The sequence below is a fragment of the Anguilla anguilla genome, chromosome 13 (assembly GCF_013347855.1).
Source record: "Anguilla anguilla isolate fAngAng1 chromosome 13, fAngAng1.pri, whole genome shotgun sequence".
Taxonomy (NCBI): Eukaryota; Metazoa; Chordata; class Actinopteri; order Anguilliformes; family Anguillidae; genus Anguilla; species Anguilla anguilla.
This window is the reverse complement of record NC_049213.1, coordinates 10976026-11003890: the sequence shown is the minus strand read 5'-3', so window position 1 is coordinate 11003890 and position 27865 is coordinate 10976026. Positions and strand designations below refer to the sequence as shown.

At 46.2% G+C, this 27865-nt stretch overlaps 1 protein-coding gene across 1 annotated transcript; it reads left to right on the top strand.

Moving 5' to 3' along the window:
• On the top strand, nt 1-27409 carry LOC118211420 (serine/threonine-protein kinase 4-like). The gene is made up of 11 exons (XM_035388614.1): nt 1-647; nt 2621-2701; nt 4367-4495; nt 4943-5057; nt 5180-5344; nt 5798-5965; nt 6806-6943; nt 7093-7221; nt 7695-7881; nt 15408-15556; nt 24968-27409. Exons 1-11 carry the CDS (start codon nt 604-606, stop codon nt 25124-25126), a joined length of 1464 nt encoding a protein of 487 aa, XP_035244505.1. The 5' UTR covers nt 1-603; the 3' UTR covers nt 25127-27409.
• Nucleotides 27410-27865: the final 456 nt, after the last annotated feature.

Below are 27865 nucleotides of genomic sequence, written 5' to 3'. Positions count from 1 at the left end.
GCACCCCTTCCGCCCAATAGTAGTCCGACATGCTTCCTGTCTCCACTGTCAGTGATGCGGAAGATCAATGAAGAAAAACAATAAAACTGCGAAATATTAGCGAAAGAGAGTCAAGAAAACCTGGCTGGACGACTGAGTGAGAGTAGGGGGGTTGAGAGATGCCACCTATAGCCAGCTCACAAGATAGCTAACGTTAATGTTAACAATACGTCAGCCGGCTGTATTAACTTCCACGGAAAATGGAGCCAAGAAGCAATTTACAATAACCAGCTATCTTGATAGTTTATGCTAACCAGGTGAACTTAGTGCTGTGAGTCTGGTCAGGACAAAACTATCAAAAATTAAACAGCTTGCTAGCTAACAATTTGTGTAACCTGTGATAAGTGTAATTTAAAACGTTTAGTAACGTACATCAGTTCTGAACTAAGCAAGACAAATTAACCCGCTATCATTCGGCAGTAGTGTAGTGCAGGTAAAGCTAACGCAACGTTAGCCATCAGTTAAGAGTCCTGGCTAGCTAGCTAGTGCCAGCCTTCTAGCTAGTTTTGCTGGACAGTGTATAGCTAGGTAACTACTACACATAAAAGAAGAAAGGACAACGCAATGGAGAACAAGGACAAAGTACAGCTGAGGAATAACCCACGCAGGTAACAGCCGCCACAACGTATGCACACTAGACTAGCACACGGTTTGTCACATATTTAAGTAGATAGCTAAGTTTAAATATTACGCGATCTTACTAAATTGATTATTGATAGACTAGACTATAGAACTTTGCTTGCTGTTTTATGCGGTCAGTTTTTGAAACTTGCGTAGACTCGCGTTAGCTAACGCCAGCTCGAAGCTAGCCATCGAATGGGGAACTAGCTATCATTACAGTCTTTGGACCATTATTACTCGTTATTGGCGTGGTAACGTTATTTCACTCGCTCAGTTTCTGCGTTACCACTTTTGCTAAGTCAGCTATTTTTGTTTTGACAGCTTGCTAACGCTGGGTTTGCGCATAGTAACACAGAGGAACTTCGTGCCCTTCAGTCCAAGCATTATTGGATAGCCTGTGTTCTAATTAGCTAGATAACTTACTGGGCATGATAGTTATACCTAGCCAAGTTAGCCATAGAAAGATATCGGTACATTGTTATCCAATAACATGGTTAACTTTTGGGATGCATATAGTTACACCATCTATACACTATCTTGTCAAAAATAAACAGAGATGGTACGCTGGTTGTAGGGAATATCTTGCTGTTTTGTGGCGCGGAGAACAGAGTTCGATCGTACTTGCCTCTGCTTGTTATGGAATGTGTGCAGAGAGGTTCAGAAACGGTATTGATTTTAAACCTTCCACTGTTCTATCCGAAATAGTTTGAAGTTTAGTCTTCGGTGAATTGAAGATTTTGCCCAACTATCAAATTTCACAGGATGTGATAACTAGCAGTAATGATGTACTAATTACTAACTCAGGACTACTTATATGAGCCATCATGCTTTTGCTTCTAGGCTTAGGACGTAGAGCAGTAAATCTGACCAGCACAACTGATTTGATTTTTAGTAATCCTAGTTTGATGACAGACTTGCGTTTGGCCACTGCAGAGAAAAAGATGTTGATCCATCAAGCAATTTTAGCAGGTCTCCATGGCGACCTTTATATCAGTGACAGCTGTGCAAGAATTCCTGGGATAGTGTCCATGGCAAGGGCTCCCCCCCCCCCCCCCCCCCAACACACGCGCACACACACAATGCTGTTGTTTATCTGTCTCTAAACTGTATTTCCCTGCTGTTCTGAACCAATAAGGCCCCTGTTGATAATATTATCGGGCGCTTCCAGCATGAACAAAAAAGGCCTGTCACTATTAACTAACTTCCTTTGAATGGCCTCACAAAAAATTCTTACAACATTGGTGGTAGTTTTTCCTCTCTGTTTTTACTGGCCATTTCTAAGATTTGTGGTGAGAAACCCAAGACTACAGTTATCCTATTTATGTATATTTCTTCATATCATAATAATCTTTGCATGTGATCGGTAAGAACAATGACACTGTTAAGCAGCAGTTCTCTATTTTCTGGACCTCTATGAATAATAGTTCTAGTAGTCAAAACTGAAATAGGACAAGCTTCTTAAGAGGCTGGCTGTTAGATGTTTCTGCAGTTTGTCTTGATCACAGTAGTCCGGGGAAGAACAAATGAGTATGGTACAAGGGATTGCGGTGTGCTTGCATCTCCCCAGTTCCTAGACGTGCAAGCGATGCTGTAGTGCGTGTAGAACGAACAGGAGCAAATCCAGTGCTAAAGCTTACTGGAGAGGCTGCTGGGTGGCTCATCCTGCTAGGGCACTGGGTTCAAGGGTAGTGATGATGTTATTGAATCCTGAGCTGGCTGGCGCCGACTGTAGGATGTTGTGGCAATGGGACTAGCCTGACTGGCAGTTAAAGGGGAAAAAATATGGTTAAAAATAATTTTAAAATAAATTCAGGTGTATTATTATTGCTACATTGCAGCACAATCAAATTAGCCTTGCTGTATTCCTGACGGGAGCAAATCGTTAATGTTTGTGAATGTAGCCCTGTTAGCAGTCTTTGAAAAATCTACAGTATGTGTCATCACGTCTCTCTCCTCATAGACAGCTGAAGAAGCTGAGTGAGGACAGTTTGACCAAGCAACCCGAGGAGGTGTTCGATGTGCTGGAGAAGCTGGGTGAAGGGTGAGTACAGGAAATCCATCGTGACTCAGCCTGGTGACTCGGTCACAGCTGTGGGTCACCAGAAACAGATTATCCTGATATCCCTATGCTAAGGATAGCTATGTATCCGGATTATCCTGATATCCTCTCTCATATTCTCATATCATTACCTGCTTGTAGCCATGTAGTTTGTAATCTTTCTTTTGTCTTGCAGTACTTATTATATTACTGTCTTTCGGCCTCTTGGCCATGCTGTTATGGTGAATGAGAACTTTTTCATCAATCTTCCCTGGTTAAAAATGGTTAAATAATTTAAATTATGGAGCGTTGACCATCTCCTTGCTGCAGAGGTGGATATTAAAGGATAGCTATGCCATCGAAGGGTACAGAATCATAACCGATACACTGCTGGAATATACATTAATAATTGTTATCATGGGTGGTAGAACTGTCCTCATGTCTATTTCACATCACCTCTTATTGAGGCTCGATGATGGAATTGGAGATTTGGCCATTGGAAATGGACTTTCTGCTTTGAAATCAGCCTGATTGTACCTCAGCAGAAGGCCCTGTTCACTGGCAAGTGCACCAGCAGCCACAGGGCAACCGGAGATGGCTACTGAGCGTTTTATGAGATGGCCACTGGGTCTAAATGGATAATGGATGTTGGCTAAGTGCCTGCAACCAGGTGCTTTGCTAACCAACCTGTTCTCACACAAATGTAAAAAGATCAGTGAGTGGTAAGGCTAAGGTTATGGTGTTTGCCGTAATGAAGCCTTTTTCTTGTTGTATTTAGTCTGTGGTGTTGTATTTAGACTGTAGTTCAGCGTGTGCTTAGCAACAAGAAAAGCGCAAATAATGGATCAGCTCTTTAAATAAGAAAAATGTGTATCATGCTGAAAGACAGATATATATATTAGTATGACACTTAATCATAACACCATAACAAATTGACCATGTCAAATTGAGCTTTGTTATGTAAAGTTTTGCCCAGAGAAAGTGCATTTCATTGACAGAAGATCTGGTGACCTATATTGTCAGGTACTTTTGTGGGATGTGTGGGTTTTGAACATGTGCATTTTCCGGCTGTGTGTTTCTGTCCTTGCTCTGGGGAAGGATTGTAGTGCCCCAGGCCTTACGCTTTCCATTTCCTGTTTCTCAACTTCCTGTTCAGTCTACTTCAGTGTGTCTGAAAGTGACCCTCCCTGTCAGCATTACAGTCGGTGTCGGCCTGAGTAGGCCACACGTTGACGGTGCTGCTTCACACATAGTCATGTTCATGGAAGCTTTCCCTCCCATTTTCTCTGAAAAGAGAAGGACAATTGAAATGATGTGTCTTTACATTCACAGTTGTGCTAAACATAAACACCACAGGCATTTATCTTCACTATGAATGTGGAGCAGTCGCAGACACTTTTGGGTCTAAAATGGATTCCTTCATTCTTCTTAAACATCATAGACGATGATTTGATCTTCACAAAACCCAGTCCCTGTCTTTGCAGTGGTGAATGTGATTTTTATTAAGGCTGTATTCTAAGGGGTTAAGACTTAATTTCTGGAACCATGGTTCGTTATGAAATAAAACGTTAGATGGAATATTTGTGCTGGGCACTATACTGAACTAGGATGCTTGACATTTGAAAGTTGAGCCTTGCATTCTGAGGCTTGTCATCCTGTCTTCTCCAGGTCTTATGGCAGTGTTTTTAAGGCTAACTTTAAGGAGACAGGAGAGATTGTGGCTATTAAACAAGTTCCTGTGGAATCGGACCTACAGGAAATCATCAAAGAGATCTCCATCATGCAGCAGTGCAACAGGTGAGCCACATGTCCCTGTTATGTCCCATGGTTATCCCTGTTATGTCCCATGGTTATCCCTGTTATGTCCCAGGGTTATCCCTGTTGCTCCCATCACTATCCCTGTTATTCTCGCTGTTTATCATGTCATTCCACAGCTGCTTCTGTTTTTCCCCACTTCTCTCTCTGTTGTTCCCAGTGCTGTCCCACAATTCTCACTGTTACTACCACAGCTGTGTGACAAATGACAGAACAGATTTTACTTCGCCACTATTTATTCAACCGAAAAAAAAAAGCCAACATGGAGAAGCCTTCTGTGAAATGTACACCACGTACTCTACCTCATCACAGCTTCTTTGTTTATGGATTTGAAGCATACTTGTATTTCCTCCAATCATATTATGGCTCCCAGGTCTTTACCTTGCCTGGGTATGTGCAGTAACCTTAATGTTTCCACGGTGTTCGCAGTCCGCACGTGGTAAGGTACTACGGAAGTTATTTCAAGGACAGCGATTTGTGGATCGTGATGGAGTACTGCGGTGCCGGCTCCATCTCGGACATCATCCGCCTGCGGAACAAAACGGTGAGGTCAAGGGGCACCGCCCGCGCGGGTTAGTCGAGGACCGCGAGAATCCTTCTCCCAAAAAACCGATGCCTCCCGTTAGACCCGTGTCCCTGTCTCACCTGTTCCCGTTCCCCACGCAGTTAACAGAGGAGGAGATCGCCATGGTGGTGCAGTCAACTCTGAAGGGGCTGGAGTACCTCCATTTCATGAGGAAGATCCACAGGGACATCAAGGCCGGGAACATCCTCCTGAACACCGAGGGTCAGGTCAAGCTGGCCGACTTTGGAGTGGCGGGACAGCTGACGGTACGGGGACCCCAGTCTCTGCACCCCAAAAAGCCTTCCTAGATTCCTTCTCCCACTGCCCCAGAATCTGGATCTTGCCCCAGAATCTGGATCCCATATCCCCCATTCAATTATTCAAAAAAGTTTCATATCACTATTTTATTAAAAAGCACAAGTGGTCTTTTAGTAGCATGATAAATGATTTATTAGTTCAGGTGAATTGTTTGTCAGGTGCATAAGCAAGGTGCACAGAAAAATGATTGTGCTGCTGGTTGTCTGGTTGGATGGAACGGTGAGCGTAACGATCAGTACCGTGAACGCATGAAACATGCGGACATGCAGCACATTCCTAAATCAAGTGTAAACAGACTGCCTCTGTAATCAGACATGGAGAGATCTGGTGCGTCACCCACTTTGGATGGAGTGTAAAGAGGGCCTCATTTTAAAGTGTCCTCTGTCCCGCCCTCTTTGAAGGACACGATGGCGAAGCGAAACACCGTCATAGGAACGCCCTTCTGGATGGCCCCGGAGGTGATCCAGGAGATCGGGTACAACTGCGTGGCGGACATCTGGTCCCTGGGCATCACTGCCATCGAGATGGCGGAGGGCAAACCCCCATACGCAGACATCCATCCCATGAGGGTGAGTCACCAGGCGATGGTCTGGCCCGGATAGCACGACACACCACAGCTTTGAGAATGTTCCCAAGGTTGAAGGAATTCCACTGGATTAGATCCAGTATTTTACCACAGTCTTGGAGTTGACGAACAGCTGTTCACTTGCCAGCGACCACAGATCCACAGTTGACCTACAATCTTTGGGCTTACGTGCTTGGTGTTGCCATTTCATGAATATTGTTTTGGGGGGGGCTTTTCAGCTTTATTGGACAGAACAGTGTAGAGAGACAGGAAGAACAGGGGAAGAGAGAGGGTGAGATGTGCAAAAAAGGTCGCGTGGTCGGGATTCGAACTGCAGACGTCACGGCTCGTAATGAGCATGTGGTCAGTACTCTACAGGCTACGCCACGAGACACCCCCAGTGTTGCCATTTCAATTGGCTGTGGTGTTTAGGTGTGTGATATGTCATCTTGTCTGTAGAAATGATAGAAATGCCATGCAGTGCCCAAAAAAAGTACGTGCATCTTTAAAAGAATCCTGGATTGGTATTTTTGCACTCAACCCTTTGACTGAATCCTGAGTTTATGTACAGAAAAATCTAATGGAAAAAGATGAATTGATGCATCAGCCTTAATTAGGATATGAAGCCAAACCAGGGACAAGAGCATTATGGTTCCCCTAGTCACTCACTGCTTTCCCAAAGTTCGCCTTCGTAGGAATTATGCTACTATACTTGCTACTATATGGGCTGTAGGTGACTGATGAAATCAAAACCCTGATAGTCGGTTGTTGTCACACGATCCTTCTGTTTTGATGGAATTTAATCAATCATTGTTTTTGTTTTTTTTTTTCCCAACCGTCACAGGCCATATTCATGATCCCCACCAACCCTCCGCCCACGTTCCGAAACCCGGAACAGTGGTCTCAGCCGTTCCGAGATTTTGTGTCCCAGTGCCTGGTGAAGAACCCTGAGAACCGCGCCACGGCCACGCAGCTGCTGCAGGTACCCGTCTTCCCTCCAGCGCTCGCCCCCCGCTGTTACACGCGCTGTCCCGCAGCTCCGCTGACACCCACACGCACGTGTCGAAACCTGGATGAGGTGAATGTCTTTGCTCAGACTGTAGTCTTGTTCTGTTTTGTGGTTGCCTCCAGCACCCCTTCATCAAAAATGCCAAGTCCAACAGCATCCTGAAAGCGCTGATCACGGATGCCATGGAGATCAAGCTGAAGAAACTGGAAGCCCAGCTGAGAGAGCAGGACCAGGAGGATGAGGAGAACTCGGTGCGGTGCATTCTAGTTCTTTCTCTGTCTGTTGTCATAGGGCTCCAGTAAAACTGTGTGGTGTCCGAGAGCCCTGTCACAACCATTTCTGATGTCGTAGAGCAGGAGGCTGCAGGCAGCAGTTGATTACGCAGTTAACCCACCTCAACCTGGTTTCGTTGGTCAAAACTAGTTGCTGATTTTTAGCTGAAAAGAACTACCAGCCGATCTTATGGGTTCCCTATGACCAGGGTTGCCGCTCCCTGTCTTAGAGCCCTGTTATATCTGTGTCTGATGTCATGGAGCCCTGTTACCGTTGTATGATGTCATAGAGCCCTGTGGCAGCTGTGTCAGATGTCATCTGACACTATACCATCCTGCCTGCCTCACTCTTTTAATAGTCAAGTGTACGGGGGAGCACATAAGCAGGTTTTTGACGTCTGTGGCCTTTGGACGTGTGTGAGAAAGTGAGTGCTGTTGCTTTGTGTCCCCAGGAGGACGATGAGGTGGACCAGGGGACGATGGTTAGAGCGGGGCCTTCTGACTCCGGGACCATACGGGCAGCAGGGTCCTTGGGGGAGCCGGCCCGCACCCTGATCGAACACGACGGGACCATGGTGTCACAGCTGGGGACCATGGTGATCAACTCGGACGATGAAGACGATGCCGGCACCATGAAACGTAAGCAAGACGGAACGACCGTATTACATCAGGGTTGGCTGCTGCACCCCACTATGACTTTAAGAGCAGCGGTTCCCATCCCATTGATGCACTGGCAGAGCTCAATCGCAGGTGCAGCCCTGTAGATGTTCTACTACACTTCCCCCCCCAGTAGCAATGAATGAGTACCATGGTCACATTATGTATTTCAGCAAATGGTTTGGTCCACATGCGGCATGTTATTATTGATTCACGTTAAGCATAATATTTGGGGGAACCAAGGTTGAAAAACCTTGCATTACCACTCATTCCATGGTTTTGTGTTGCAGTTTTATCTGTGTCCACAAGGTGTCCTCAGACTTGTAGTTCTAATTGTAAGCTAGTTTGTCAATTGTGCAAAAAGGTGAACAGGCATACAGGTCTCTCTGAGTCCTTTTCCATTGTCCTCTATTAGTCCAGATGGAGTTGATGATTCTATAAGATAATTTGTTGACTAGGCCCACTGATTGTAAAATGAAACATTGGTGTCTCTTTTAGGTTTTAATATAGTCCGCAAACAAAATATATTTTGAAAGAAAAATGCATTTTATATACAACCTTATTTTTACAGTGAAATGTCAAAAAGAAAACATGCAGTTGAATAGTGTGCCATTTAAAGTTAATTTAAACAGAATTCCTATATGTGATTTAGGAAGCAGGCGCACAGTAGCTGTTAAGGGAACCGCACTGTGGACCGTAAAGGAAAATACAGGGAACCAATAAATGGAAGGCATTGGATAGGCGTGAAGTAAGTGAACAAAAACCCATAAAATACAGAAGGGCTGTATAAAGAACCCTGTCTTAACTACAGTGTAAAGCCCTGAGAAGCAGGGGTAAGGATGCCTGTGGTAAAAATGAGCTCTCTTGAGTCCAGGATAAGCAGCTCTGTCTCACCGCAGATAAAAATATGTAGAGGAAGCAATGGCATAAGAAAAGGGAAGAACATTAAGCCCAACAGACATTAAAACATCTTATCCTGGAGAGAGTGCATAGACAGTGGATTTGCACAATCCCCTGACTCACACAGTCAGTGGTTAATTGAGACCCTCGTGAAAGCAGTTAGCTTTCCTAACACATGGAGAGGAAGGAAAGTAAACATTGATGAAGTGTCGAACCGAAAAAAGACAGTAAGTGACTGGTATCCAGTTGGAGCACAGACTGCTTTGATGCATTCTGCACAGTTTGCAGTTTATCCATGCACGCTCACAAAACGACAACAGATCGACATTTGCTATTTAAAAAAATCGACCATGGTGTTGTTGTAGAGAAAAGAACAAGGGGTGGGGTGGGGGGGTTGGGTGGGGTGGGGTGGGGGGGGGGGGGTCGTCTGATAGCTGGGCACAAGAGAGCTTTGAGAGCGGTGGATAGTTGTCATCCCTGAAAAGTGGGTAACCCCGAATTACGTGCATTTCTCAATAAGCATGCAATCGATGGTGGGGCAGTCCCCTCTGCAAAACAGCTTCAACAGCTACATGCCACAGGCCAATAACGCACATAACGAAAATTGGAAGGAACTGGCCAAGTCAGCTGCCGAGCTCGTCTGTGGTCACCGATGAGTCAACAGATGGCACAGGCAGTGGTGTTTCGCACTTTTCGTTCAGCCAGGGAAATAAATCACATATGATTTGTGGTGTACCTTGCTGCTGTAAATTACTGTTCCGTTGTGGATGACCTGAAGAAATTCCTGTTGGTCTTTGAGGTGAATTTCAGCACTGTGACTGCATTAATCGTGGATAATGCAAGTTGAAAGCATACCAGGAAACCCTCAAAGGCTTGATGCCAAATGCAATCCATTTAACCTGCAATGCCCACATTTGTGGCAATGGTGCGTGGCATTCGGCCAAGCAATTTCCCCAAAGTTGACAAGCTTCTGGGAGTTGTTAAAGATGTTTTTAAGCATTGTCCATGCGGTAAGTGGCGCTACGCAGCACTTCTAAGAGCAGAATAATGGAGCGAGGTTCAAAACTACCAATGAAACTCCCACCTGAGCCGTGCCGAGCGAGATGGGGCGGGGGAGAAACTGCTGTGTCATACCCTTCCCACTACCTCAAGATGAACCCGGAGATGAGCACCTCATCAAACACTGCTGAGCTGGCACAGCTCAGGGTGTTGCTGGGCAACGGGGGTTTAGTGCTGCCAGCGCCAGGAACTTGAGGCCGATCTTGAGGGCCACTTCTTTATGGCCTCGGATCTGGTTTGGGACTCTGGAGTAATTTCTCTTGGTCTCGGAATTGTTCTTGGAATGGTGAAAATTGTGGACTGGCATCAAGTCCGATTGAGACCACATGAATATATTTTTATCTTTGCATGTAAACATTTAGGTATTTGAAGGTATCCGATCCTATGAGAAAAAATGAGGTACATGGCCAGAAAAAATACATTTGCTCATATTTGTAGTTCTTTGGACTCTGGGACATCATTGGACAGCATAAAATTCCATTTCCAAAAAGGGCAACTATGTGGAGTAAATGGTGTACTTTTTACTTCAAAGAGCCTACAAAGGATTAACTCTGAATTGGGCCCAGGTACAGTAAAAAGTAATTGATCATTAGACCAAAGGTTGTTCTTTGATGTGGACATGTTAAAAAGTCTGCAGAGATGGACCAGCAGCTTGCCAGTATGGGCTTTGTAAGTGAGAACCTGCCAGGGAAAAGACCAGTTGACTCATAAGGGTTGCAATGTTGGGTGGTTATTATCTGTCCTAAAATTTGTGCGTCTTTTAAAATATTTACGTAATACATGCCCTCAAAAAAGTTATGTTTCTGAACAACTTTTTTTAGCTAGTTTAGTGTGCCTAGATAACAGTGATGTCAGGACAGCTGAGTGCCAAGATGATATAAACATATGAACATATATAATATTATATGAACCTTGGACAAGTTTGCCCTACCCAATTACATTGTTTCACTCTCTAAGGCCGTAATCTTAACTTTATATATTTGACAGAGGTTAAATGTGTTGCATGCATTCATAGTCAGATATTTTTCATGAAATCGTCATATGATAGCTGTTTTTGTGACAACTTGTGACTTCAGTTTACCACCTAATTATGCAAGTCTGGTACTGTAATAATTACTGTGAATGTCCCTGAACCCCTGTCTACACCGTCGCTTAAAACATTACCCTTTGTCCATAGTGAAAGCCAATTAGGGAGGCAGGAATTGTCCTTTGAGGATGCTGTCCATGGACTGTCCTTGGAATTAGTTATTTCTGGTGTCTCTGGTTGCAGCTTAGTCGGGCATAAACCCGTCTGATGAACTGAACTGTTCAGTTTCCCTTATTAGGTAGCCTGCGTGGTTGCACACATTTTCCAGAGGCTAATGGCCAAGTATCCAATTTGTATAGATTCATTTAAAGAGCAGTGAAAAAGACATTAACAGTAGAGACCATGGAAAGTAACGCCCCTGCTTCATAAATTAAATTCCAGTTTCAATCTTGATCCGATACCTCGAGATAAGTATCATGTGTGTGAGACTGCTGCTCAGAATAAGTCATTGATTTTCACTAATGGCACTGGGGGGAATTAAATGGCTATTTCTTATCACTGGCAGGTACCGAGCTAATGACATTAGAGACAAATTAGCTGCTAATTGCATTGTGTGTGTTCTAGGTTTGAAATGTATGCAAGCGATTTATTGTGAACTCCTGTTTCTTTAACTTTTCTTGTATTCACGATGAACTCTTTGTCTGGCGCCCCATGTGTTGTCATACACAGACCCTGTCATTTTTAGTGACCGAGTTCTGCGGGCTGTAGTTTGGGTGAAATCCCCTGCACCCCTGCATCGCTGCTTCAGTTGGTATCACGTTGAAAGTGCTATTTGTTATGATTCATTCAATGTAAAGAGACCAATCATTATGAGTTTAGTGCAAAAAAAAAAACAAATGATAGATTTGATTGCACTGATGATGGTAATGGAATATGTGTAGAACCGTGATATTTTATAGAACTTAACTTGTGCGCTTTAGTGGCTCCTACATATGAGGCATGTGATTCACAGATCAGAGAAATGGTTTTACAGTAATATGAGGAATTGGAAACAAATATACGGAATGGCAGGAATGCAATCATGTTTGTAATTAAGTTTTTAAGTTGCTTTCCTAATGAGTTGTCTTTTTTGGTGAATGTAGTTGAGCTAACGTTTTGTGTCTTGTTTTCCCAGTTGGGCTACCACTTTCCATTACTTTTTAGTGTGGTTGTTAGCGAAAGGCACACAATGTGCTTGACTGTCCTTTTAGTGGAGTAAAGACTGATGTATTTATGGGTCTGATAAATCATATTGCAGTACTATCAGTTGTAACTGCCAGTTAAAAATGAAATGTTCTTTTTAATTAAATTGAAGCTTCTGTCTTGTCCATGTGGGCTTCTCCAAATGATTGAACTCCACATTAAACTCTTGACTTAAACATCCTACTTTGCTCTTTAGAGCAAATGTATATTAGTCTGTACAGTTCACCTGTGAATACAAATTATTTCAGCATTTAGTGTATTTAGAGCACCCCAGCCCCTAAGCCCTCATTCCGAGCAGCGCTCTGTGTTTGACTGTGAATGTGCACTCAAGTCTGCGAGAGAAAAGAAAATGAGTGGGAGTTAAAAACCCCAGCTTTTTCCTGCCGCAGTGGAGTCCGCTTTGGGGCGAGGTGACGACGGAGACGGTAATCTGCACTGACAGATGTGGAAGTGCACAAGTGAATGAAGCGCTGCGTGCCAGAAGAGCTCAGTGTTCCGGTTCAGACTCCACATCCCACTGTGCGGATATCGAGGTCTAGAACAGATCTCAAACTCCAGATCTTACAGTGCAGATACCGGGTTCCAGAACAGATCTCAAACTGCATATCCCACAGTGCAGATACTGGGGTCTAGAACAGTGCTCAAACTGCACATCCCACAGTGCAGATACTGGGGTCTAGAACAGTGCTCAAACTACACATCCCACAGTGCAGATACTGGGGTCTAGAACAGTGCTCAAACTACACATTCCACAGTGCAGATACTGGGGTCTAGAACAGTGCTCAAACTGCACATTCCACAGTGCAGATACTGGGGTCTAGAACAGTGCTCAAACTGCACATTCCACAGTGCAGATACCGGGTTCCAGGACAGCACTCAGACCTTGGGCTGCTCTCTTCTTTCTCATTGGCCGTTTTGACCGCACGCTCTGAGATTGCGGTTAACGGCGTTGCGTTCTGTCTTTGTTTCAGTGGAACTGAAACCGCGAACAAGGCACTTTTCAGCTGCGCCGTTCCCCAGGCTCTGCGTTGCCGTTGGTGCTCTCCAGATGGGCTGTTCTGACGGAGCCTGCCGGCTCAGTGCAGCAGCTGTCTGGGGAAGCGCGGTCCCAGGGAGGGGTTGCCTTTAACTGCAGATCTGGTGATTTATTCATAGGCGCTGCGTTAAGGCCTCGCATTGCTGGATGTAGCGGCTCTGCGGTATCTACAGGCCAGAGAGGTTCGCTGCTGGACGGGACGAATGGTTATTGGAGGCGTGTCCTTCCAGACCTCCTTGCCCCGCCCGAATCGCCGTCTGGACCTCGCGGGCGGTCACATGTCACCGCTTTTTAAAAAAACCCGCCGTTCTGAAAAGCGCGGGGCCGACGCGAGCGGAAAGCAGCCCCCCCGTCTGGCGAGAAACGCGGGCCCCTGTGAGAGGGTGGAGCCGCCAGGGCGTCGCCTGAGCTCACAGACGGAAATGGGAGCCGCGGTTGTGTCGAGGGCACGGGCACGGGCGTGGCCGGGCCAGCGGTCACAGTCCGACGCGCCGGGAGAGAAGATCTGCTGGAGATCTGATACAGGGGCTCTCCAGAGAGACAGAGAGAGAGAGAGAGAGAGAGAGAGAGAGACAGAGGCAGAGAGAGAGAGAGAGAGACAGAGAGGCAGAGAGAGAGAGAGAGAGAGAGACAGAGGCAGAGAGAGAGAGAGAGAGGCAGAGAGAGAGAGACAGAGAGGCAGAGAGAGAGAGACAGAGGCAGAGAGAGAGAGAGAGAGGCAGAGAGAGAGAGACAGAGGCAGAGAGAGAGAGACAGAGAGGCAGAGAGAGAGAGACAGAGGCAGAGAGAGAGAGACAGAGAGGCAGAGAGAGAGAGACAGAGGCAGAGAGAGAGAGAGAGAGGCAGAGAGAGAGAGACAGAGAGGCAGAGAGAGAGAGACAGAGGCAGAGAGAGAGAGAGAGAGGCAGAGAGAGAGAGACAGAGAGGCAGAGAGAGACAGAGGCAGAGAGAGAGAGAGAGAGGCAGAGAGAGAGAGAGAGGCAGAGAGACAGAGAGATAGGCAGAGAGAGAGAGAGAGAGGCAGAGAGAGAGAGAGAGGGAGAGAGGCAGAGAGAGAGAGAGAGAGAGAGAGAGGCAGAGAGAGGGAGAGAGGCAGAGAGACAGAGAGAGAGGCAGAGAGAGAGAGAGAGAGAGGGCAAACAGTTTTATGGGATAAGTCATCCCTGGACACCGGCGCCACTGGGCCCTCGGGGGGCACAGCGGGAGTGTGATCGTGTGCGTCGGGCGGCCGCAGCAACAGCCAGGGCCTCCCTGCTAATCAGGCGGAGGCGGTTTTATTAGCCCCGTCTGCGCGGCCCCCGGGACGATTTCGCTCGCCCCCCTCAGCGGAAGGGAAGCCCCGCCGCGGTCAGCCGTTTGTCCCCCGCGCGCGGACCGCCGCTCCGGCGTGCCGCGACTCTCCCAAAACCCGCCGTTTCGAAAAGGGGGGGGAAAGGGCCGAGTGGGACAATAGGGAGAAACAGTTGAGTGACTCAGCGTCTCGTGAATTAATCACGAGCAGAAGACCTCGACGGGGACTCCGGGAGAGACTCTCGGGCTCTCGGCGGGAGCGCGCGTACGCGGCTAGCACGAGGAGCGCGGTTAAAAGCAGAAGCAGAGCCTTTCTATTTTCGCTGTAGCGTGTTAATTATTCAGGAGGGAGGCGGGTCTGTAAGGCACGGCGGGTTTACCTGAAACGCCCACGTTTCGGCTTCGCCGCCCGGGGGCTGTTTGCGCAGCGGAAGCGAATGATGGATTTTGAGCGCAGCGCTCTCTAATGGACTTTTCTTTAATTGTCACAAACTTAAAAGTGCCCCCGTGGCGTTTCCCATAGCCGCGGTGGCTGTGAGCGAAGCTGCTCGGAGCCATTTTCTGTGTAAACGGTCCTCGGGGAAATAAATGGTGTTTTTGTTCCAAAGCAGAACTGAGGACAGTAAGCCACTTAATGCAGCCAATTTTAATTATGCATCAACTTTCTGTAAAACTCCAGGACAGTGTTACCCTGCTCTGACTGACTGCCCCGCTGGAGTTCTTTGCTCAGCACCGCTCAAAAACTAGCATGGCATGCTCTGCCGTTTCAGTGTGACCTGTAACATTAAACTCCCAGAACGACCCCAGCCGGGGTCGTCACGGGGAGCAGATCCACGCAGGAAACGGGAGGTCGCTGGTGGCGTCCTCCTAGCCAGCCCGGCATCGCTCGGTTTTATTACGGCTCGCCCCACAGCCGTGCCCTTCGTCATCGTCTTTCTGTCCCTGTGCCCGCAGGGAGGGAGGAGACCATGCAGCCGGCCAAGCCCTCCTTCCTGGAGTACTTTGAGCAGAAGGAGAAGGAGGCCAACCACAACAGCGGGGCGGGCGACGCCGACCACATCGTGGACACCCGCAAGCTGCCGACGGAGAGCGACATGGACACGGTGAGTGACCTCACGTTACGCATCACGCGCGCGAATCTACCCGCGGATCTCTATGGTTCCCGTGCGGCATTGCTGGACACCCAGGCCAGCGTTTGATGCGGATCTCTATGGTTCCCGTGCGGTATTGCTGGACACCCAGGCCTGCGTTTGATGCGGATCTCTATGGTTCCCGTGCGGTATTGCTGGACACCCAGGCCTGCGTTTGATTCAGATCTCTATGGTTCCCGTGCGATATTGCTGGACACCCAGGCCAGCGTTTGATTAATCGGTTCATAGCCACTGTGCCGTTCTCAGTATTTTTAATGAACCAACTTTGAAAGAAATGCGCTCATAATGCAGATTGATTTTTAAAACAGGCTTTAAGTAAAATCTGCTCCGGACTGCTTTTACTGAGATGAATGCAGTGGGGCTTAAGCCGTCTGTTTGAAGAACTCCATAAATATTTACATAAAACTGTCTTCTTACTAATGGATTACTGATTATAGTCATTAATAATGATTATAGTCATTTTCAAAGTGCTACCACTACCGTTGTTTCTGCCTGTAATAATAACGTTTTGCATTTTTTGGGTAAAAGACTTAAAGCCTGCATTGAATCAGCATTTGTCCTTAAATTTGACTTTCAAGTAACTTCTCCTTCACAAAGGAGAAGTTAGTTTTAGTGACTGTTGAACTCTGACTTGAGCACAACAGACTGAAGACGCAATCTTGATTGGACGTTGACGTGACCTCTGGCGGTTTCCATTGGCCAGCGCGTATACCGCGTGACTAGGCAGAAGCAGCGCTGTGGAAATGCAGACGCGGGTGGGACTGTCAGGGCGAGGAAGCCGCCATTTCACACGAGTGGCAGATTGAGGTGGTGTGTGGTGTGTGTTTTCGGAAGGGTAGGAGAGGGGCGAATCGCGGCTCGGCGACCGGCTGACCTACGCGCTTTGACGCCCGAGAGAACCGCTGTTCAGTTCTGTTTGTTTCTGCTTTAGCAGTTTGTCGTTTTTGCTCGAGTTCCCCTTACACGACATGTCTGAAGTGCATCGGGCGGTCAGCCGTTGCTGCTCAGCCCTGTAGTGTTTCCCCAGGGGGACTGGTGGCTCATAAAGTGGGGAGGGGGGCCTAATTTAAGAGTTTTCAGGAGCTCGATTCATCCATTTCTGTGACTTTGAAAAGTAACAGAAAGATTTGATGGTATAATAACTATCATATTCTTTATTTTCTTTCATTTTTTAAATAAATTTGAGCGTATCTACGTCTCACGCTGTTTGGAATGGCCAACAATCTGCAACCGCAGCCATGGTTCATGTGCCAACCCCACTACTGATTCTGGAGAGAGTGTAGACATCTGTGGTTCTCCTCCAGAACACGTGGTGTCACCAGCCTGCTTCTTTTCACGCTGCAGACTGCTGGTAGGCTCACATAGTGTGGAGTCAAAGGAAGACCTTTCGTATGCGGCTGTAACATGCAGCCCACAGGCATCTGATTGGCCAGTGGTGGTCGCTAGATGGTGATGAAACATGGACCCCAAACCTTTCCATATCTGGGAGCTGCAGTGAGACCCTATGAAGCTACAGTCCACATTTGACTCGGTCCAGATTCTTTTACGAGGCTGTGAGACTGATTTTTAAAGAATTTTATTAAGTTGCAAAGAGAGGATTGAATAGAGTGTTTCCCTGAAATTTGGAATGATTTATTGAATTTAATACAACAAGCTAAATAAACTTGAAAAAACTGGATCACATTTTCTTACTTCAAATCTCAAGGTTATCTCCTAAAATAAACGAAAATATGACATAATAAATAGTATGTTATGGGGGTATTATATATTTGTGCAAATAGTAGATTCAAGTGTGTCTTCATCATCTTTGAAAATAGTCCATAAAATGAGACCTTGAAATGTTAGTCACCCTGTTTTATTAAAGGTGCTGTTTTCTGGGTTCTGAGTGCTCCAGCTCTTCTCATTTCATGTTAGTTTGTGTGAATTTACCCGGGTAAGGACCCTTCTTCCTGCATTTTGGGCTGTCTTGACTGAAGAACCTTTTAAGTCCTCTTTTATTAAATGGGCTAAAGCCCACGTGGCCTTAATTGTGGCTCTGCACCATCCTCTTGGAAAAGAAAAATTGTAAAGAAACGTGAAGATAGAAAGTGGAACCATGTTCCTTAATAGGATATGAAGGCTGACTGCACTCGCTAGCCTTTGAAAGACAAGTGCGTACTTTAGGCGCATTTCACACCTCATTACTTCTTTTGCATTTTGTTTTCTCTTTAATGTCGTGGTATTTGTGTAACGGCCTCATTTCCAAAAATTACGTGGATTCCTCAAAGCTGTCAGACTTTGAAAGAACACTTGTGTTTCTTGACACGCTTGGTACGACATGAAAGTGGCAGATTTATTTTGAGGAGCAGAGCCACCTGACCAAGCCTGAGAAGTTAACGAGGCACAAGTTGCGGCCCCTTGACTAAATTGCAGACCTTGTCTCAAGTTCTATTGGCTGCTGACTGCTTTTTAAAAAAAAAAAAAAAAGGCAAAAAACTTGGGGCTGTACATATGCAGTTCCCACCCTTTGAATGTTCAGTTATGTGCAGCCACAGCCATGTTCATGCACAGGCCCACTGCAGAGAGACGAGAGTGAAGACATTTGGGAGGGTGTAGACATCTGCGGTTCTCCTCTGACACGTGTCACGCACTCCTTCTTTTCACTCCTCAGACTGCACGTAAGCTTGTACAGAGTGGAGTCAGAGGACGGCCTTTCACATGCGGCTTTTACCTGCAGCCCACAGGGGCTCGATTGACCAGCCGGGGTCGCTAGGCAGCAATTAAACGCGGACCCCTAACCGGCAGAACCCTCTCGTGCTCTGGGCAACGCGTTCACTGCAGTGGAGCTTGTGGTCGCAGTTGGCACCGGCACTGCCGACCGCTTTTAATGAAAATCCCTGTGCCGTTCTCACTCGATCGTCGAAGGGTTCGAGTCGAGGAGGCGGAAACGTTTGCGAGACGTGGCGCGAGAGGCCTGCGGTCCGTGAAGTTCCGAGCCGTTACCCCCCCCCTCCCCGCGTCAAAGCAGCGAGCCGAAGCACTCCCAGATGCCTGCGCCTTCAGCAGCCGAACGCATCCTCCCTCCAGCGGGAGCCCGCGAGCGCTCAGCCGCGGCCTTGAAGACTGCGGCCCGCCTGCTAATCCCCAGCAGAAAGCAGAAAAGCCCCTTTACGACTCCGCCTTTCATTAGCAGCATTTCCTATTCCGAGCGTCGTCTCCGACGGGGAGTCCATTAAGAAACACTGTTACCAGAAAAATAGTAGTGGGCCTGGGTCTAATCTGATTCGCATCTTTCTGAAGACTGACCCTATTATGGGGTCAAGTGAAATCCGAGGTGTGGAAACCTGGCGTCACATTGGACTCTATTTTTATCATATTCATTTAACCTTTATTTTACCCGGCAGGTCAATTAAGAACTTGTTCTTATTTACGATGACAGCTCTGAATTGAGATTCGAGCCTCACATCGACCGTGTAACCGAGACGGCCTTTTTCCGTTTGAGAAGTACAGCGTGTGTCAGACCATTCCTCACCCGGCAAGATGCTAAGAAGCTGACACACAGATTTGTTTTTAGGTTATTGTTAATGCACACCTCACGGAACTGCCAAAAAAAGGTTGACTGATAGATTGCAACTTGTCCTAAATGCTGCTGCCAGAATGTAAAAGAACAAGGACATCTGAACGCATCACTCCCCTGTTCTGGCCTCCTTGCACTGGCTCCTGGTGTCTTTCAGGATTGATTCTGAAGTACTTCCACTCGCCTATAATGCTCTTAATGGTTTAACGGCATATGTTCCAAGCCCAACACTTTGATCATCAGCTGTTTGCTTAATGTTCCAAGAATGAAACACAAGAAATCTGGTCAAGAAACATTCTGTTTTTATGCTCCAAAGGATTTGAGTGCACTGCAAATTGCTATCCACCGGGCAACTGCTATACACAGTTTAAAGAAACCACTCAAGGCTCATTTTTGCCTTCAAATCTTGCCTTCAACTAGCTTTTAAATTTTTTATTTCTTTTTATTTTTTACTCTTAATGTTTTTAACTTTGTTTTATATGTTTTGTCATTCTGTGCTTACTGTGTTTTATCATGTTTTCCTATTATCTTTGGAAAGCACTTCGAGCTGCATTTTAATGTATGACAGATGCTATAGCAATCAAGCTTTTTTTATTCTTTTTTACAACCTATGGTGAGAACAGACTGGTGCTTTCAATGCACACAAAAAAAGGATCCATTTATTAGACTATTGTTTCCCAAAGCAATAGGAGCAATAATAATATATGGCTGCGTTGAATTGCCCATCTGAGAAGCTGAGTGTTCCAGGAGTGATGAGCGGGAGGAGGGTTGACATTGCTGGTTTTTTACTGGTGTTTCCGAGGAGAATCTTCATGTTCTCTCAAACGGCCATGAGTCCTTCCTTGGCTGTGGCTTTTGCTCTTTCCTCTGGTGTGCACCAGAGTACATTCCTGGGTTTGCCTGTGCACTTACTGAGCGTGTTACAAAGTACAACCGTGTCATAGCGAGCACATGTAACCCTTCTTGCTTTTGTGCATCACAACTGGGCTGATATTTTAAGCACCCAGAAACATTGTAATATAATGAGCACAAAATTCATTTTAAAAAATGATTATACATTTGGCATCTTCAATCCCCCCCCCCGAATTTTGAATGTCCAATTCGCTGCTGGCTCAGGAGAGTGAAAACAATCCACGGTTCTCCTCTGAAAACACATGCCTGCCAGCCAGCTGCTTCTTTTCACACCGCAGCCACAAGCTGTGCATGCGCAGAGCGGAGGCTAAGGAGGCCCATTCATACGCGTGCGCACAGAGACTGGGCCACAAGCTCCCAGACGACCAGCAGGAGTTGCCTGAGCAAGGAACAGTGCTGCGCCCACCAACTGCGTCCCTCCCAAATCCCTGGGCAGCACCCCTATGGGGGCAGCCGACCCCAGTTGGCACTGGCGCGGGTCAGGTTTGATCCGAGACCCTGGTCCACAACCACGCGCCGCCGAACGCGCCATTATTATCTGATTTACCATAACGGTGCCCCCAGCGGGCAGAGAAGACGTGGCTCCTGTGCGATTCGCGGTTCTGTGCACGCGCTCGTTCATTGAGGGCCAGCGTTGTTTGATGCATAGGTTTTAATAACCTGCGGACTCTGGCGGCGTGTGCTATCGCCTGCCGAAGAGCATGGCTCCCCGAAGGAAGCCGATTCATTATTCATTCACAGCACACTGCCGTTAAATGAATAAATAAATGCTTATTTGCCCTACGTGTGTCCTATGAGCGTTCTGCTTTGAGGGAGACTGAAATTCTTTTTTTTCTATACCAATTTCCTCACATCGCGCAATATATTAATTTTAATATGCCGGGGAAAATGTTGAGTTTCATTGCTTGGACCTCCCCAAGATTTAGGCTTTAGTAGCAAGATAATGTTTTAGATATAAGGTAATGTTTGTCTTACATTTCCCACGGGTGGAGAAATATTATAATAATTATGTAATTGACTAGGCCCTAGGGCCTATGCATGGCGGCGTGGTTTGTTTCTGAATCCATTTATCTCTGTGAATGTGTAGCTGCAGTGTAGTGTAGTGTAGTGGTAAAGCACTAGTATCAGCAGTGTAGTGCAGTGTTGTGGTTAGGGCCTAAATCTTTCCCAGTCTATACTGAGTTTGTATTCTCTTTGTGCAGAATAGATAGGTGGAATTAAGAAGGGGTATTTGGAAGTTTATTTTCTTTGGCAGGAAGGTACGTAATGATGTTCATCTGTCTGTGACAGACATATCCGTAATGGCCAGATTGCCGTGGAATTTACTGCGCACATTCACGATCCCAAGAGGAAGAGACCTATCGATTTTGGTGACCCCATGACCCCTTTCCTCTATTGTCACCCTCACTTTCAAGTTGTGATCGACACATCTGGAAAAGTAATGTCCGGATTGCTGTGAGATTTACTGCGCACGGTCATGCGAGGGGAGATTGTTGTGCCTTTGTGCGGGTCAGTGCCCTACCGAGTGCGTTCTTTCTAGTTGTGCATGTGGTCACCATTGCCACTGGCGGAATTAAATGGGTTAATCATTCGTAGGAACAGCAGCGTAGTGTAACAGTTACATTACCTTATCATTGCTTATCATTCTTAATAAACGGATTTTTATTCTGGATTTTTTGTTTTACTGAGACAGGTAGACAGTAGAGAGGGTAACGGATAGAGAAGGGATCTGAGCTGAGAAGGTGCCGGGGTGGGGGACGAAGCCCCTACCCACGCGGGGCGGCTCCCGTATAGCGCGCGCAGTTCCGGAGTCGGCCGCCGCACGGACTGCGCCGCGTCCCGCCGCACGTAATCGCTCTTAGGCGCGGCAGCGCAGCGCGGCGATAAGGGCACTTAATCATTCATAGGAGCCGCGGCGTTCTGGATACACTCTGGACTGTGGGCAAATGGCTGGCCTGGGTGGGCTGAGTGCTCTCTCCTTGTCATCGTATATTCTTGTGTTCTTCTGTAAGTAATGCACGTCTTCCATTAGCTTTAATACCCCCCTCTTAAGGCCACCAAATCTTTTACCTTTAAATATAAGGTGAGCGGACAGTGCTGCCTCTGAGATTAGTGGATGTTCGGTCACTTTGCGAGTAAAGAGGTCTCTGTTCACAAGGTGCAGCTCTTGTGCCGGGGGGGGGGCGGGGGGGGGGGCGGCGGCGGTGTTGGTTCCTGGGAGGCACACTCCTCTTACTCCTGGCTTACTCTCTTTATTTTACATACTGTCTCACTCTCCTTACTCCCTTGAAGCCCTTGGCATGTAACTCTCCTTACTCGCTCTCTAACTCTGCTCTCCTTACTGTCTCATTCTGTAAATCTACTCTCTTTACCGTCTCACTCTCTAAATCTACTCTCCTTACCGTCTCACTCTCTAAATCTACTCTCCTTACCGTCTCACTCTCTAAATCTACTCTCCTTACTGTCTCACTCTCTAAACTCATCTCTCCTTACCGTCTCACTCTCTAAACTCATCTCTCCTTACTGTGTCTCACTGTATAACTGTACTGTCCGCGGTTGCCTGCATCAGATGTGTGCGGGGGGCAGGGGGCAGGGGGGGGGGGCTGGTAGGGAATACTCCTGGTGCCTGCATCTCTAATGAAGAGCAAAGGTCTGACTGCAGAGGTAATGACCCATTCATCTGCGCGGGCTGGATGAAGAGGGCTTAAACTGCGTTTGTATCGATGGCCGGACTTTCTTGGCATCCGTTGCTTGTGATTGGGTCAGGGAAAGGTGACAACTGCCTTCTCTTCTTCCACTGGTCTGCCATGCTGGTGGCTTTGTACTGGCTCGCAGCCAAGAGATGACCCGCAGTTTAATAGTTTATTATATTATTATAGTTTACTAATTAAATGCTTATCACATCATGGTTTAAAGGTTTCCCTTGGGTCCTTATGCAGGGCATGCCATTTACATTATCATAATTGTGGTTTGGGAGACCTTTCATTGAACAAAGAGGTTTGAGAATCAGAATTAAGTTTTATTTATTGTTATTCTTATAATAAAATAATAATAATAATAGAGTATTGGGGTTTGTTTGTTTGTTTTGGAGGCAAGAGTGCCTGAAACACTTGTTCCAGCTTGCAACAGTTTTTCCTGGATGTCTCTCCACATGCTAACAAAGCTCACATCTGCTTAGCTTCAGCTTTTCAGGAGTGCAGTGCATGGTGGTATAGCGACTGGATGACTGGAGAAACCTTATTTTCCAGGAACTGTTTGAGATTAAAAATAATACATCGGTGCTCTCATAATGGGGTTTCTGGCTGCACTGTATATCGTGGGAGTAAAAATGGGCTTTTAATTGTTTTATGAAATTTAGATGATTTTGTTTAACATTTGCTTTCAAGAATGATTTATAATGATGATAATGAAATGGATATGTTGTTTGTGAACAGCAAAGGCAGGCTCGGTTGCAAGACCATTGTTAAATCAAAATTAATTTAGAAAGCTACTCTGTGTAGCAAATGCAAAAGTACTTGTTGCAAGACATTGTTGAGCTATGCTCAGCTAAATCATGTTTTTGGAATGCTCTGGAATGCTGTCATCTGTGACATCAGACAGTGGTTCTGAAAGACTCAGGAGTATCCAAGCCTTTCTAAAGTTGCACCACTGAATGAAACCCGTCTCTCCACCTCTATATTTATCCTACTCTTTTTCTTTTTCTACCTCATCTAAATCCCCTTTTCAATATTTCCCCTCCTCCACCACCTTTAGCTGCCAGTCATCCATAGTAAACTGCGGTAGTGTGCGAGTGCAGTCTGAATCGTGTAAAGAGTGGTCATGCAGCATTCATGCATCGATAGGTGGGTCTCTGACCCGGGTCCCGCTGGCTGCCCGCTCGGCCCCCCTGCCCGCCCGCTGGACCCCAGCCACGCCCCGTATGTCAGGGCCGCGCCCTTCGCGCGGGACACAGACGCCGCTGTTATTCCTGTCTCATTGATCGCGGTGGTAAATGGCCGTATCATGCCCCTAATGTGGCTGCAGAGGACCCGAGGGGAGATCTATCGGCGGCGGGCTTATTTTTGAAAACCTTACCGCTTTCACAGTGGCTGCAAATGGGAGTCTCTATTTTTGGGCTTTTGAATAGTTATTGATGTTTTAGGTACCTAGACATTTATTAATAGTGGAGATGTGTGGATGCTTACTAAAATGTATATGAACAAATACGTAATATCGTCACATATGTGGATATTTATTGGCCCCTAAATAGTTAATTTCACCTTTATTTATCTAGGTTGATCTATTTGAGATTAAAATCTATTGGAGATTAAAATCTCTTTTGCAAGAAAGACCTGACAAGATCAACAGTAGTACAGTTTACGCAGCATTTAATATTTGTGAATATGTGGATGTTTAGCTGAGGTTTTTGCAGCATGTAAACCAGTTTTCAAAGACTTGATACAGGGGCGACATAGCTCAGGAGGTAAGACCGATTGTCTGGCAGTCGGAGGGTTGCCGGTTCAAACCCCGCCCTGGGTGTGTCGAAGTGTCCTTGAGCAAGACACCTAACCCCCAACTGCTCTGGCGAATGAGAGGCATCAATTGTAAAGCGCTTTGGATAAAAGCGCTATATAAATGCAGTCCATTTACCTTTCATCTGACCCTTGGCCAGTAGGTATGGACTGTGGATCAGCCTATAAGGTGGTTGTGCAATGTTACAGAAGGTAGAAGGTCCTCTGTGTGATGTCACAGAGGCAGAAAGCTGCCTATGCGATGTTACAGAGGCAGAAGGTGGTTGATGCAACGTCACAGAATCAAAAGGCGATCTGTGTGATGTCACAAAGGCAGAAGGTGGCCTATGCGATGTCACAAAGGCAGAAGCTGACCTGGCTCTGGACCCCCTCCTTTATTTGCAGATGCGGACCTGGAGCGTGGAGGAGCTGCGGGTGAAGCTGGCCTCACTGGACCCTCAGATGGAGCAGGAAATCGAAGAGATACGTCAGCGCTACCAAGCCAAGCGCCAGCCCATCATGGACGCCATCGAGGCCAAGAAGAGGCGGCAGCAGAACTTCTGAGCAGCAGGGCCCGCTCGGTGTGGCCGGGTTCCCACACCGCTTCATACGGGAACTCACTCTGTCACAAAGCTGGACTTTCAAATGCAATTCTTTTCTCATCGTGTTATCATACTTGACAAAAGGCCTGGGAGTGAAAACTGCCAAACAGGCATTATTTTCATTAATTTATTAAGTCTTTTCCAGGGTGGAGATACTGGGACTTTTTTCCAGTCATTTTTTGTTTTACCATCCTGGTATTTGGTCATTTCTCCCATTAACTGGAGTGCTAGAGAGATAGGGTACTGAGGAACAGGGCTATGGCGCTAGGCTAACAGGTCTGTAGTGCTGGTGCTGAGTAATTAGACTGTGGTACTGAGTAGCAGGGCTAATGTACCGAGTAACAAGACTGTGGTACTGCATAACCTGGGTTACACTGGCAGTGTTGCAAACTGGGAAACTAAAATCACACTGTAGAAATCACAAATGCACTGTTCCTATTTAAGTGAAATGATTTTGAGTGCGTCGGTGTATATTTTTTGTTAAAGAGTTTTCTACTCTTTCGATGTGTTTTTGGTACATGCTGGCAGTCTTTGGAATCCGGTGCACTATAACACCCCCACGAGTCGTTTACCGTGCGTGAGGGCTTGTGCTGTATTTGGGGGGTCCCGCGATGTCGAACGAGCGAACAAGCAAACAGGGAAAAAAGGGCGGTTGTGGAATGTAGCCGCCGTCCGCGCTGCGGCTACGGGCTGCCCTGAGCAGAATGTAGCCGTCGTCCGCGCTGCGGCTATGGGCTGACCTGAGCAGAATGTAGCCGTTGTCCGTGCTGCGGCTATGGGCTGCCCTGAGCAGAATGTAGCCGTCGTCCGCGCTGCGGCTATGGGCTGCCCTGAGCAGAATGTAGCCGTCGTCCGCGCTGTGGCTACGGGCTGCCCTGAGCAGTAGTTAGCAGGGTGTCCGTTTGAGCGAGCAGACACCGGGCTGCATGGCGGGGCGAGGCTGGAGCTATGGGAGGCTCACCTGATCCGATTTGCTGATGGATGGGGCGGGTGGGGGGTGGGGGCTAACTCGATAAGGGATGGGAGATAATGCACATCGGACACTGAGAGCAGGCCTCAGCGGGGAAATGCTTAAAGGAGTCTCTCTCTTTTCTTTTTTTAACTGCCTTGCACTTTTTGTGTGATCTGCTGTATTTTCCATTTGGATTTTGTCGTTTAGCCTATTTTTTTACGCTGTAGGTTTTTATCAGGCTCGAGTTTGCTTTGAACTGCTTCAGGGATTTCAGACATTCCAGGGGTTTGGGGAACAAACAAACAAACAAACAAAAACAGATGTGCTATTTTTTATAAAAAGTTTATTGGTTTTTTTGTTATTGCATATAAAATGTCACTATTTTTTCATAACTGGAATGAGCGTATGTAAATTAGCAACTCAGGTAGGATTTGCTCAGGTTTTTCTTTGTTTCTCGTATCGTTAATAAAGAGAAATGACAATATTCATGACTGATAAGAACATTAACTGTTGATCTTTCTTAAGGTAACCTGCTACTGATGATTCGAAAGGGAATTAAAAAAAAAAATGTCTCCATATTTATTTTTTTGTAGTTCAATGACGTTCAACTGCTGTCTGTTAAGCATGTGAAGACTGATTAATGTGGAGCCGGGTTACCATTAAGTCCTGTTTAACAGACAGGCCTGTTTTTCACGTTCAGTATTGAGACGTTTAATTTGAGGTACGTTTAGAAAACATTACGGTCTTTATATTTCGTTTAGTAAATACGGTCTTTACATTTCATTTAGTACACATTGCGGCCTATATATTTCTCTGGATAATACTCCATTGCCAGCGCCTTGCCCTTTTGTACAGTGGTCATATAATGTAGTCTAAAAAAAGGAACACATTTGGAGAACATTTCAGCTCTTGTGGTTGTGAATGAAGGACAAAATGCCTGGTCAGTCTGTCCTTGCCTTGGCTCACTGTTGAAATGTGTATGCTTTTATTATGTGATGATGGAAAGTGTGCAGGTCAGTTAACGTTGTCCGATTTTGCTTTTTTTTTTTTTTTAATGCTTTGTTTATTAAAGAAACATTTTAAGATGTATTGCCTCAGCTTGGATTATGCATTTTAATATTTTTAGAAATGGGTATCAGTATCAGTTATTAATAGAAGTTCTGAATGTTCCAAATATTACTTGATTGTTTTAATGCCTTGATTGATGAAAATCTGTTTGACTTTTCTGTTATTTGAGAGGCCTACAAGGACTACTGTGACCCAAAAAAAAAAAAAAAAACGGAGTCAACTTGATTCTGTCTTTAGCCTCATCTGTAAAGCACTTTGAAATGACCGAACAGTCTAGTGAAATGAAATAAGCTTTGCTTCCCACTTGGCTGCTATTTCTATGACCTTTACTGGCCAAAATAGTCTGTGGATGAATTTTTAATGGGGAGTTTGCTGCAGCTCCTGTGTGCCTTAGTCTTTTTCTCTTGTGTGACGGTGTTAGTTTCATCCTAAAAGTAGCGGCCTGATGGAGAAGCTAAGACCGCCAAAAGTGATGACGCTACTACTTTCTCTGTCTCAGCTGATTGTTAAAACGTGGTCAGATGTTAAAGTTGTCCGTCCCCTCCCCCCCTCCCCACCCCCCCACCTTTCTAATATAATTGAAAGCTTGAATTACAGACCAGCGGATGCCTTGTATTTTGAGGCTTAATGCCCTTTAAAAATAACTGCCGTCATAGCCAGTTGTGTCTCCATAGCCCATCT

Coding starts and splice junctions, on each gene's coding strand:
- LOC118211420 (XM_035388614.1), top strand. CDS start 604: ATGGAGAACAAGGACAAAGTACAGCTGAGGAATAACCCACGCAG. Junction 5,966..6,805: donor CAGACATCCATCCCATGAGG/GTGAGTCACCAG, acceptor CAACCGTCACAG/GCCATATTCATGATCCCCAC. Junction 15,557..24,967: donor CGGAGAGCGACATGGACACG/GTGAGTGACCTC, acceptor CTTTATTTGCAG/ATGCGGACCTGGAGCGTGGA.